This window comes from Rattus norvegicus, chromosome 9, assembly GCF_021556685.1.
Source record: "Rattus norvegicus strain SHRSP/BbbUtx chromosome 9, alternate assembly SHRSP_T2T, whole genome shotgun sequence".
In the NCBI taxonomy this organism is placed as follows: Eukaryota; Metazoa; Chordata; class Mammalia; order Rodentia; family Muridae; genus Rattus; species Rattus norvegicus.
In genome coordinates this window covers 18,490,822-18,504,627 of record NC_141542.1, presented here as the reverse complement: position 1 = coordinate 18,504,627, position 13,806 = coordinate 18,490,822, and the positions used below count along the sequence as shown (strand labels likewise).

Below are 13,806 nucleotides of genomic sequence, written 5' to 3'. Positions count from 1 at the left end.
GCCAGATTGTTAATGGGGAAAGAACCCTGAGTCTATGAAGGTTTATGGGAGGACAGCACATCACTGACTGAGCTGTCTCTAGGCTCTGGCCACTATGTACATATCCTACTCAACATTTGTTTTTATGCCTCCAGCGAATCCTGGGGAATCTTTACATTGAGCATTAATGTTCAGGTAGGAACATAGGCTGGAAGAAGCCATTTGAATATCCTTCCCTATATAAATACCCTTTTTGGGTGGATGACCACCCCACCTGGATTTCAGCCTCAGGCAGCTAAGGAGCTACTCAGAGTATTATTCTGGTACAGTTCATGTGAATTTTGCCCATGAAACAATATATATATGATCCTCTGTATTTCTTGCTATGTTCTACTCCTTTCTTCCTGTGATCTCTCCAGAAAGATCTGAGGACATTTTCTCTTCTGTCCTCTCACAAATTGCCTTACACTAGCCATAGACTTACAGGGGTGCTGTTCTGTTTCTACATCACAATCACCTTTAATGTCCGTGTGTACGCTGCGAAGATTTGCATGGAGCACATTCTCAGTGATTACAGGATCTATGCAATTCCCATGGATTTGATGTGAGATGGCTTCTCTGTGTATTTGCAGATACAGTGGTTACAAATGGAAACTAGACGGGTTCCATCAGTGCTAACATAATCAGAAGTTTCACCTCAATTCTGGGCATGTTCTCCAGAAGGAATCCACATGGTATTCTAGGTTGCTCATACCTCTCTTGAACTCAGATTTAGACATAGCTACAATGTTATTATTCAATGTCATATACCTGGACCAGTGGGAAAAAATGCTCATTTTTCTCTTAATCCCAGCACAGTGCATAGTCCACAGTTCAAATTCTAGCAGTGTTAAAAGCTGAGATATAAATCCAAGCGCAGGTACTCTATGACACTTGGGGATGCAGGACCTGACCTCAGCTGACAGGTCATGCTGGATTGTCCAACTGAATAGAGCTGATGTAAGAGGGAGAGCTGAATTGACAACCACTCAATAAATCTTTATTCCCTTGCTCTGCTAGGTCTGAAATTCTCCAGCAGAAACTCGAACATGACACAGACCAGGACAAGATCTCCCTTGGAGAGAAGAGCTACAGGAGGAGAACTAAGTGTGCACAGCAAATACAGCACTATTGTGTTTTATCTGCAGTGTCCATAGCAAGTGTGGACTGCATTTTCCTCCTTTAGTTTAACTTCTTTGGATTGAATAGGCCGTACTTTCACCTCAGTCTCTCCAACAAGTGTGCACTTTTTGAGGGACTCAGAGAAGTGCTGATGAACATCAATCAAGAGCTGCTGGTCATCCAGAAAGACTGTGCACGTGTAAATTTGTACTTGTCCTGATGGGTCATCCAGAAGAGTTTCATGGAGATCAGTTCACAACATTGGAAAGACTTTGTGACAAAGTCTTTAATATCATTTATACTCAGTATTGGTAGGCTTTTTCCTTAATACCCCCACTCCAACAAAACAGACCTACTTCCACTCCTCTCGAAAAGATTGTTACCATCACTAACTGCTTGTCTACTATGTCTCCAAGGCAAGCCACAGGCTATAAGTCTATTCTGCAAAAGGAGCAGCAAAAGAATGCTTAGCGCAATTCTTCTATTTAAAGTTTGGTTAATTTTTAATTGTTTTGGTTATTTGGTTTTCCTTCTATTCATTTGGAGATTTATTATTTATCTGTTGTTGTTGTTTTGTTCATTTCCTTTTCTATTTTGATAAGGATATAGACTGTATATATTTACTACCTGCATCTGGTTACTATCAAGTAAATTGGATGTATTCTGGTCAATAAAGGAGTAATCTCAAACACTTCACTCTTAAGAACCTTCTTTATTGATCATTAGTGTCAACATCTGAAGTCCCACAGCTATCAGGGAGGGATGGATCTCTGAATTCTCATGGGGACTGGGCATCAAATCACTTCCCAGTCAGACTGAGATTCACAGGCATTTATACAGTCACTGTGCACTGTGTTTCCAACTCTGAATTTCAACTTCATCATGCATACATTACCCACTGTGTATGCTTGCTGTCAAATATATAGTTACCTCTAAATTATACTCTGTCGATGACAGTTTTGACCAAATTAATAGGATAAACATTAATTTTTCTGTAACACCTCCCAGAACATATAAACATGGTATAAGGGAGTTTAAAGCCATCGGGAATCCTGCACCCAAATCCCGGGGCAGAAAATGCTGAACACCCAGGAATGCAGATAATCCTGAGACCACAGGAAAGAAAGCCACTTCTGACCAGCTCTGCCCACATCTCTGGCCCAATATTAATCTGCATGATGACTCTGGAAAGAGGAATAGAGGAGCAGTCACTGGCAGGAACCTGCTTGGTCCAGCCTGGACCCAGAATCTACCTGGGCCCTGAGCATATTTGAAGAAAACCAGAGGAATACAATTCTGTGTTTCCTGATTGTGACTTTTTTTGATTCGAAGCTCAAAATACCATTTTGTTGTTGTTGATTTTTAGTTGGATATTTTTCATTTCGAATTCAAATGTTCTTCCTTCCTTGTTTTCCAGAAATAAGTCTGAATACCATCGCCCTCCACCTCTGCTATAAAAGTATTCCCTTCACCATCCATCCACTTTCCCAGCCTAGGCAGGACCAAGGGCTGCTCATTCCATTTGTGCCCAAGAAGACCATCCTCTGATACACATGCAGATTTGGCCATTGCACAGTCCCTGTATAGTGATTGGGTAGTGGCTTAGTCTCTGGGATCTCTGCTTGGCAGGCATGGTTGTCCTTATGGGGTTGCAAGTCCCTTCAGCTCTTTCAATCTTTCTGTAATTCCTCCAACTGAGGTCTAGTTCTCAGTTCAATGGTTTGCTCCTAGCATTTGCCACTGTTTTTGACATGATTTGCCTCTCAGGAGACATCTATATCCAGTTCCTGTCAGCCTGCACTTTTTAGCTTCATCCACCTTATCTAGATTGAAGGCTGTATATGTATAGGCCACATGTGGGGTAGACTCCGAATGGCCATTCCTCTAGGCTCTGTTTTAAACTGTGCATCCCTATCCCTTCAATAGGGATACTGCTCCTTTAAAGGAAGGAGTGAAGAATCAGCATTTTGGTCATCCTTCCTGACTTTCATTTGGTCTGTGAATCTTGGAGAATTTGAGCATTTGGGCTAATATCCACTTATCAATGAGTGCATACCATGTGTGTATTTCTGTCATTGGGTTAACTCACTCACGAGGATATGTTTTAGTTCGTTCTCTTTGTCTATGAATTTCATGAAGTCATTGTTTTTGATATATCTGTAGTAGTCCATTGTGTAGATGTACCACACTTTCTGTTTCCATTCCTCTGTGGAAGGGCATCTGGGATCTTTTCATTTTCTGACTATTATAAATAAGGCTGCTATGAACATGGCGGAGCATGTGCCCTGTTGTATGTTGGAGCATCTTTTGGGTATATGTGCAAGAGAAGTATAGCTGGGTCCTCAGCTAGTGCAATGTCTAATTTTCTGAGGAACCTCCAGACTGATATCCAGAATGGTTGTAACAGTCTGCAATCTCACCAACAATGGAGGAGTGTTCCTCTTTCTCACATCCGTGCAAGCATCTTCTATAGCCTGAGTGTTTGATCTTAGCCATTCAGACTGGTGTGAGGTGAAATCTCAGGGTTGTTTTGATTTGCATTTCCCACATAACTAAAGACGTTGAACATTTCTTTTGGTGCTTCTCAACCACTCCATATTCCTCAGCTATGAATTCTTTGTTTAGCTCTGAACTGCAATTTTTAATAGGGTTATTAGTTTCCCTGCAGTCCAACTTCATGAGTTCTTTGTATATTTTGGATATTAGCCCTCTATCAGTTGTAGGATTAGTAAAGGTCTTTTCCCAGTCTGTTGGTTGCTGTTTTGTCCTAACCACAGTGTCCTTTGTCTTACAGAAGCTTTGTAGCTTTATGAGGTCCCATTTGTCTATTCTTGATCTTAGAGCATAAGCCATTCGTGTTTTGTTCAGGAAATATTTTCCAGTGTCCATGTGTTCAAGATTCTTCCCCGCTTTTGCTTCTATTAGTTTGAGTGATCTGGTTTGATGTAGAGGTCCTTGATCCACCTGGACTTAAGCTTTACACAGGGCAATAAGAAGAGGATGATTTGTACTCCTCCATATGCTGACCTCCATTTGAACAAGCACCCTTTGGTAAAAATGCTATCCTTTTTCCACTGGATGCTTTTGTTTCCTTTGTCAAAAATCAAGGGACCATATGTGTGCTGGTTCATTTCTGGGTCTGCAGTTCTATTCCACTGGTCTATCTTCCTGTCTCTGTACCAATACCATACAGTTTTATCACTAATTCTCTGTAAACTGCTTGAGTTCAGGGATGGTGATTCCCAGGGAAGTCCTTTTATTGTTGAGGATAGTTTTAGCTATCCTGTGTTACTTGTTATTCCAAATGAATTTGCAAATTGTTCTGTCTAACCCTATGAAGAATTGGAATCGAATTTTGATGGAGATTGCATTGCAACTGTAGGTCACTTTGGGAAAATGGCCATTTTTACTATCTTCATACTGCCAAGCCATGAACATGGGAGATCTTTCCATTTTGTGAGATCTTCTTCAATTTCTTTCTTCATATCATGAAGTTCTTGTCACACAGATCTTTCACTGGTTTGATAAAAGTCACACTGAGGTATTTTTATATGATTTGGGACTACTATGAAAGGTGTCATTTCCCTAATTTCTTTCTCAGCTTGTTTATCTTTTGTGTAGAGGAAGGCTACTGATTTGTTTGAGTTAATTTTATACCCAACCACTTTGCTGAAGTTGTTTATCAGGCTTAGGAGTTCTCTGTTGTAACTTTTGGGGTATCCCATGTATACTACCCTATCCTCTGCAACAGTGATATTTTGACTTCTTCCTTTCCAATCTGTATCCTTTTGACCTCCCTTTGTTGTCTGAGTTTTGGCTAATGCTGGGGACACCCACAATGGAGACATCTCAGTAGCCCGCAGTAGCTTTTTGTAAAAACTGGTTGTTTCCATTTCTCCAAACCTTAGCCCTGGACAACGGCTGTATAGATTTCATTTGTGTGTGACTGCCTATCAGTTGGCCTTGGTGTGCACAATTATTGTATTATATCTGACTTTCCTACTTCTTTCTCCTTCTGCTCTGGTGAATTCTGTGAAACTAGATGTTCCTTGAGGTTATGATTCTTAGACAATTGGAAATTGATGCATAGGGGCACAGCACAGCACAGCCCTAGAGGCCCATGTGGATACTGTGTATTCTCATCTTGGAAAAAATGTAATAACTGCAGAATTGTTGTTCTAGATTAGGGTTTTACTTGCAAAGACAGCTTGAAGAAAATAAGAGAAAATGAATTAGAGCCAACATTGGGACCCTAAGAAACGAAAAAGTTATTGAAGTTAGGAAGTAAGTTTTACATAATATTATAGACTGGTTAAGGAAGTATAGAATATATAAAATAATATACTAGTAAACTAAGTCTAACTACTGGAACCCTTATGAGAGTCATTGTGTGCAAGGAACAGAACGCTAGTGGAATTAGTGTGCTAAGGGTTACCTTGATTCTTTCTGGCCACTGCCTGGCAGTTTTGCCTATGTCATTTATCATTAGAGTGTCACAGGAAAATGCAATTAGCTGATCTCGGAGCTTTGGACTCTGAAGTATAAAAGTAAAGAGTTAAAGTTTAAATAATGATAAGTTTACAATTATTATTATTATATTGGCCACAGGCCTGGGTATAGGGCAAGCCTGAAACTTTGGAGAACAGTTGTAATTCTTAGTTCTTGGTGTGATGTAGTCATTCTTTGCATTTGATTTGGCAATGATTATAAAATCTCTTTTTTCTACCCGCTTTTGGATTATTAATAAAGGACTGGGGCAAGAGAAAGGCTGTAGTTCTGTAGAACATGTGAAGAGTAAGTGAGAGAGAGCATGAGGGAGTGAATGAGAAAGTAAATCACAGAGCAAATGTAAGAACAAATGTGAGAGCCAGGGAGAGAGCATGAGAGGAGAATGTGGAAATGAGTGAGGAGAGAATGTGAGGTGTGTATGAAGATTGTGTGTGTGCGTGACAGGAGAGTGCATGTGGTGTGTGTGAGATATGTGTGAGGTGTGTATGAAGAGTGTGTGTGAGAATGAAAGGGTAATGAACAGATGTGTGAATGATTGTGGGAGTTTGAGAAAAGAAAACTGCAATAAAAAAGACAGAGTGCACAAAAGAATTCAGAGTGTGTGCAGCCTCAAGCTGAGAGAGAGAAAGAGAGAGAGAGAGAGAGAAAGAGAGAGAGAGAGAGAGAGAGAGAGAGTGAGAGAGAGAGAGAGAGAGAGAGAGAGAATAACTTTAAGCCTTGAAGTTGCCTGTCAGTTTGTACCCAAAGAGTCGTCTGTGGATATGTATTATGTGCCTTCCAGATATTCCTGCTTCCAGGTGAGAACTCTGATCCTGTGACAGAAGCCAGGAAAGTCTGACAGAATGGCTGCAACCCTGAGGGCAGAGGATAAAATATTTGGCCTAGACCTCCTAATTTATCTTTTCACCCGAAGCCTTATTATTAAATTTTCTTACTGGAATAGGACTACGATCCTGGTGAGCGTCTTGTCTCTTGGATACTTAATCATTTCTTTGTTGTCACAGACTGTTTGAGCTTACTCCAGTCACTGGGACTTATTCACATCTTCAATTTTCCTGAACTTTTCAGATTTCTAACATTTGGGGCAAACTGAGTAAAAAAGCAATGAATGTTGAGCACTTCACTGGGGTCCAGTGCATATGGAGCTACGGGTGTATGGATATGGTAAGTCCCTAGGAGTTACTCTAAGAAAGTAGGACTGTGCTCTTAGGACCCCTGCGTGACCTCACTTCACTTTGCCAGCTTTGTGGGCTTCTACACTGCTGGTCTGAGAAGAACTGAAAACTAATGGAATAGATGTGTAGCCTCCCATTACCTTTGTCATTGTTAGGATATTAGTAGGAGAGGTTTGATTGAAATACACTCTCAGGAATATTAACAAAACCACTGCCTCTTGTGTACCATCTGGATGAAGTACCAAGTTCACAGACAGTTCTTCACAAACTTCTCAAAGCCAGCAAACTGGAGCATGAAGAAAGCCAAGTCCAAGGCATTCAAAACCAGCATCCTCACCAATGCCCCCAGGAAAGGCTTTGTTAAAAGAAGGGAGGTACTGAGACAGTTGGCCCTCATACACACAGAGAAGACTGTGCCAGGAGAATTGGGGAAGGATTGTGGGAGAGAGTAAGTATCAGTAGTCAGTGAGCAGAACGTAAAGTGAAAAAGAAAAAATATATAAATAGAAATAAAATAAAGGTCTTTAAAAAAATGGGACACAATGTATTGCTGAACTAACTCTACTGTGTTTACACTTGCACATGCTTTAACATCTAGAGAGACTAGATGTGATAAAGTAGGATGCCCTTGTTGTTTACATATACTATGTACACAACAAAGATAAATGAAGTGGATAACATGCAGATCACAGATCCATTGTTCCCTCACATCTATGTGACTCTGCTTCCCTTTATCAGGACTGTGGAGGCCTCCTCTCATCCAAGTCTCAGGGCTCAAGCAAAATGCAGTCCCCTATGATCTCTGGCCAAGTGCTCTTGTCTTCCCAAAATTACTCTGCCTCAGGCTGCAGAGGCACTGAAGTGCCAGTCTTCACCTTCAAGGTGCAACCACTCTTTCAGTCTTTCCAGGCTCCCTGTTACACAACTGGAGGCTTCAGCAGAGGCCTTTCATCTCAATAACAGAAGCTTACCTGATCCAAAACATTGGGAAGCCATCCTACACTCCTGATTGCCTGCTTACCTAAGACCAAACAACATAGCTCTCCTCTTTATGCCTGTTTCCCTGATTTGAAAGTAAATATTGTGTTCATCTGTGGCATTGGTGGTAAGAATAAAATCCTTAACATGAATAAGAGGACCATGCAGAGCATGGCTTTACATTCTATATACAAATTGAATAGCTAGAGGGAATTACCAAAGAAAACAATAAGAATCCTAACAACAATTACAGAAATTATGAAATGAAATAAAACAAAAACAAAAGCAAAAACAAAAATACCTTGTGGGTGCTGGTATTAAAGGCATGTATTAACTCTGACCAGCTTTTAGGTATTTCCAATAAAAAGCAAACAAACAAACAAACAAACAAACAAACAGCCTTATTACATTGCAGCAGGTGCAGGAGAGAAAGCTGGGAGATATCCTGTGCTGCTGCCCCCATGCTGTGATTCTGGAGCAACAACTTCCTTGGGAATAGGAACCTGTATGCAGTAGGATCCCTTGCTGGGCCTGTCATCTCAAAAATAGGGGCTTCCCTAATCCAAAACCTTGGATTCCAGTTTACTTCAGGCTAGGAATGAAGTCAACCATCATTAGGGAAAGAGCAAGGGGAAAATTACATAGGAAAAAATATGTGCCTTAATCAGAAAAGATCCTCAACTTCTAAGGCCTCCACAATCTCCACCCCTCTCTTCTGAGCTGTGCATAGAGATGTTGTATAACTCCAGATGGTAGGAAAAGGCAGAGTTCTTCCCAGAAGAGTCATACATGATTTTCACCCTGACATATGTGAGGTGAGGTGGCATCGTATCACAGAGTCAGCTCACCCGGGATAAGGACACAGAAGCCACAGATGACAATGCCACATGGACTCCCTCCTGAACTTATGGACCCATTAAAATTGAGGTTTAGCCTAACCTTAGGCCATTCCACTCCCTGCCCGTCTACCTGATTTTTATGTTTGTTGTGAGTAAAAGATCAGAGTGGAGCCCCAAATATCCTCATGATAGGACTTGGAAATTCAGGAAGAATGATATTGGAGAAGGGATGGCTATGTGGTTACAATGTGGTAACTGGGTTCTGACCAGGAACCTCGTCCTTAGCCAATGGAGACTTTAAGGCCGGGCCTCCTGCTTGTTCCAGTGCAGGCTAAGACTTCAGGGTCAGGCCAGCTCCTGACCCCCACACAGGGCTGCTTGCATATCCTTGTGACTGCATTAGAGCCAGAGTGCTCTCTGCCCAATCCCCTTCTCTCCTCTTTGTCACAGCCATTGTCCCCAAGAGCACTTGTCAAACACCTTTATACATCTATGTCAATGTCAAAGTCAGATTCCCAGAGAATCAATCCCCATAGCTGACCATAAATGAGTATTCTTTGTGTGTGTATATATATATAATGTTGTAGAACACAGAATAGGGATTCTTGGTGACAGCTTCGTGGACATGTGTCTTTGCACTTTGATCTTTCCACATGACTTAGATATCCTTGCCATGAGGTCATTACCAGTCACCTTGCCATTTCAGTTTCGTTTTTCGTTTGGATGCTAATGCTGTTTGATGTAAGATCCAAGAATAAACTTCCATACTGGGCTATGGTTTCAGACTTGATTTACAGCCATGTGCCCCTCGGGTTGCTGCCTTTTGATCCTAGAGGTTGATTAATCTTTCCAGCAAGGCTTCCAGTACTTGATAGGATTGTGCTACATGCTGCCAGAGCAGAGTTATACAGAATTCATATGCTGGCCTTCCTCTGATGGTGCTTACCTTTGCCAAGTCCTCAAACAGGGCAGCTCTTGGAAAAAAAACACTGCAGGCAAAGAAATCATATATGTGGGTCTACCCCTGGCTCCTTGAGAAATGAAAGAGGAATATGTCTTGGCTTACTGGAAGTCTTATCCCAAGTCTAGGGAAGGGGACTCCCAGAGAGCACTAAGCCTTCTCCTCATCCATCATAGTCTGTATAGCCTGTGGCTTTCATGTGGTCAGTGTGATGACCTTAAAATGTTCTAGGTATTTCTGCCATGTTACGTCTCTATACCTAGACATGACCTCAGGTGTACAGTCACATTGGAAATATAAAAAGCCTTGCATCTGAATTGTGAAATTCAATGTGTGTTATATTTAAAATACCACAATAATTGAGTGGCCATTGCTACAGTAAATATTATTAGGGGGTTTCTCCCCCACCGTAGATCATTTAGTTCCCAAATAAAAGACACAAAACTTTTAGATTTAGAATAAGCCTTAAAGTACTAGAGCTGGACAGACATCAACCCTCTGTGCTATTTTTTCTGCTTCCCTGTCCATAACCCCGAGGTATTGCTTGCCATGCTCTGCCTGGGCCACTCCTGTTCTGACAGGCTGCCCCTCATGGTAATACACTCACGATCCACCTACCCTATAAGGTGGTGTCTCCTTCCTTCTCCTCCATGTCCTTTCCCTCTCCTTGTGGACCCTGCCTGAGCCCCCAGGCCCAGGGAAACTTTGCTCTGTCCCCTCTCTTTTGCCCAGCCCATGTTGTACGGATTTTATTAACCAATCAGGGATAACTTAGGAGGCAAAAAAAAAAAAAAGAAAGAAAGAAAGAAAGAAAGAAAGGAAGGAAGAAAGAAAATCTGGTATACATGAGGATCTCCTTGTCTTGGAGCCACCAGAACTTAGGATACAGAATTTACCATTTGAATATACAGCAGCAGCAGACACATTATAGGCCGATCTACTTTGTAGGTGGTCTCAAAGCTTGGCGCTCATACCCATTGGATGTTCAACCTGGAGAAGTTATTTTACCTTTTGTGACTCAATTCCCTTATCTGCACAGTGAGGATGATAACGAGTGTTAATTCACAGAGTTGTCTTGGGGACTGACGAGTTAATATATCTAGTATTTAAACATTAAACACCATCTACTTTGCATAATTAATAAAAGTCTGTGGAAAGGGCAAAGTCATAAAGCCAGAAGAACATTTGATTTGGAAATGGGGCCATACAACTACCTCTAATAACAAATTGAGAATCAGGGAATGGTGGAAGACTAAGGCCAGAGAATTGGGAAATCAAGGCTAGCCTGGGCTGCATAATAAGATCGTATCTCAAAATATCAAGAAAAGTCAGGTTCATAGTAATAATAAATCAAGAAATAGCCATTGTAAAGAATGTACAAAAAGCAAAGCAGTGGAGCAGAGTGGATGCTGAGTGTCAAATCCCTCTGCTGTCCATCTCTGGGACCAAGTATGCATCAGATCAGTGACAGGAATGGGGTGCTGAGAGCATGGAGCAAAGGGATGCTGGCTGCATGGCCACATTTGAACAGTGCTAAAGCAGGACTAAATGCTAAGAAAAAAAGCCATATGCAAAACATGTAAATTTTAATGTCCTCCAGAAAGGCAAAACCACAATAATTTTACTGTTTGTCAAGCTGCTTGTGTCACCAAACTTCTAATATTGGTAAGGATGTGAAAAACTCTTCTGATGCAAACCAGTTGCCAATAAGAAGAGCAACCACTATCCTGACCAAGGTGACCTGGATGGTGTCAAATAGGCCGAGGCAGCCTGGACAGCCATGAGAGTATGTTTAACACACAGATATCTGTCATTTCAAAACGGGGAAAATGAAGCCTGACTTTTCCCCCCACTTTTTGCAAAACCAAGAATACTCCAGCATTGAGGCTTACAAATAAAAATATGCCAAGAAACTTCATAGAATATGCATTTCTCTTGTGTGTGCTCCTGAGTGTGTGTGTTTTGTTTGTGTTTTGTGTGTGTTTTGTGTGTGTGTATGTGTGAGTGTGTGTGTGTATGTTTGAGTGTGTGTGTATGTTTGAGTGTGTGTGTGAGTGTGTGTTTTGTGTGCATGTGTGTATGTCTGTGTGTATGTGTGTGAATGTGTGTGTGTTTTGTGTGCATGTGTGTGTGTCTGTGTGTATGTGTGTGAGTGTGTGTGTGAGTGTGTGTGTTTTGTGTGCATGTTTGTGTGTGTGTGTGTGTGTGTGTGTGTGCACAAATGCTTCAATTATCTGCTATGGTGAATACTATCCCCAACTCAATTATGAAGGTTAGTATTAAGCTGTGAGTAGTATGTGGAGAGTGGTCACAAAGAATAATTAGAAGTCCTCTTCTGTTAAGTTGTCTGAGACTTCCAAATGCTGCATGCTGTGAGTGGGCCTCACATCTCAGCACACTAATTCTACTAAGTACAATTCCCGTGTGTTTTTCTTAAACAATTTTCTATGAAAACCTTTAATAATTTTTTCTCCCATTCATTTTTTGTGGAGGGGACAAGGGTCTTTGTTTTGTTTTTTTTCCTTTTTTCTTTTTTTTTCTTGCTTATTTTAGGTCCACAGGATTTTCTGAAACTTTTGAGGAAGTCCTAGACTTAGGACACTGGAGCTGTATAGTTTAGGGAATTAACCAGTTCACTGAGCACATTTTTTCTTTGTTTGGTTTCTGTTTTTCTTTTGAGATCTCACTGTGGGAGCAGAGGAAGTCCTGAGGAACTGCAGCCCTAAGAGGATGTGTGTTGTAAAAATGTTATGACCATGCCATGGACCCAAAGCTATTTATCCATGGGGAAAAGGCAAAGGCCCCCATACCCCTTGAGGCTCAGAGACATGACAAAGCCTTCTCAGGATGGTGTTGATAGTGTGTGCAGATAAAGTCTACTCTACCTTTCCCCCTGGTCCCATCTGGATATTTACAGCCTGAAGACTGCTCCCTGCACAGACTGCTCCTACTGAGATTAGCTAAATCTGCCCCTTGTCAGTTACATATGCATAGTCCTCCCCTCCTTGTTTATCTGCATGTAATGCCCACCTCCTTGCTGCCCCTTGCAACAGCCCTGCTTCCTGGCCAACTCTATATAATAAACATGCTGAGCTTCTGGGATGCTGCATTTTCTCCAGCTCATGGACCCAGCCTTCCCCATGTAAGTGTGTCCAATGTCATTCTTCATTTCCTCCTCACCCCTGGTCAGGCCCAAGACCCTGGAGCCAGGCAAAGGACTTGGCAATCTCAGTCTGCTCCACTTTGAAGGAAGTGCTTTCTACACTGAAATCTAAAGCACACAGTGGGTTCAGCTCCCTCTCAAGTGTCTTTGGTGAGGGTTGGGGTGGGTGTGAGACCAGTTGCATTATGACTATTTCAGAAGAGTAAGGATTCACAGTTTGTTTTTGGTGAAGCTGAGCTCCCCAAGAGGCTATCATTGCCAACGTTTTCCCAAGTCACCTTCTAGGAGGTCAACTGACTCCTAGGTGAGTCTTTGGTTACACTGCTTCAGTTTTCTGTGGCTACACTGTCCAAATGGCACCCACTGGTCACACATGGCTATTTGAGATGAACTAAACTTAGAACTAAAATCTGCCTCTTTAGTCACAGCAGGCAAACCAGGAGGCAAACAGCCAGCCAGAATCCATAGCCAGAAACACAGCAGATATAGAATATTTCTATCATCTAGAAATTTCTCCTGGACAGAAGTGGTCTAGGTTCTTGGTGTCTGGTTTTTCCTTCAGGGAGAATTACTTGCCATACTAATATCCAACGGTTTATTTTTAAAGCAACTTTAACAAAATACGACTTACTCATCCCCAAATTAATCCAGTTTAAGTCTACAGTGCAATGGTTCCCCATAAATCTACCCGAGTTCCCCATAAATCTACCGGAGTTCGTTGCTAGACCACGGAACAAAAGAACTCGAGTGTATGCAGTTTTGTAAAATGGTATGCAACAGTATTGTCCACTGCAGAATTATACTGCACTACTTTTGAATTCTTCAAAATTCAGGCCTTTTATTGATAGTTGTACAAAAATACATTATCCTAGAGTTGAGAAAATATACAGTATTTAATCTGGGCTTTTTTTTTCATTGAGACTTTAATATTTTTGCATCTTTTGCTAGTATCGTTAGATTCTTTATAAGAGTTTTATTTTTTGGAGTTTTTTTCTTTTTGTTTTTTGGTTTTTTTTTTGTTTGTTTTTTGCCAATCTGGTC

At 41.3% G+C, this 13,806-nt stretch overlaps 1 protein-coding gene across 3 annotated transcripts in view; it reads left to right on the top strand.

Annotated features, from left to right (window-relative positions):
• The window catches only part of LOC148003385 (uncharacterized), a 33,177-nt gene extending 31,341 nt beyond the window's left edge, over nucleotides 1–1,836 (top strand). The window contains exon 5 of one of the 3 annotated variants that reach the window (XM_087568552.1): nucleotides 1,039–1,836. In XM_087568552.1, the coding sequence (XP_087424678.1) occupies nucleotides 1,039–1,044 (6 nt within the window). In that variant the 3' untranslated portion in view covers nucleotides 1,045–1,836. The remainder of the gene's footprint in view (nucleotides 1–1,038) is intronic. The other 2 variants (XM_087568554.1, XM_087568553.1) reach the window with 2 other exon arrangements.
• The last annotated feature ends 11,970 nt before the right edge of the window (nucleotides 1,837–13,806 follow it).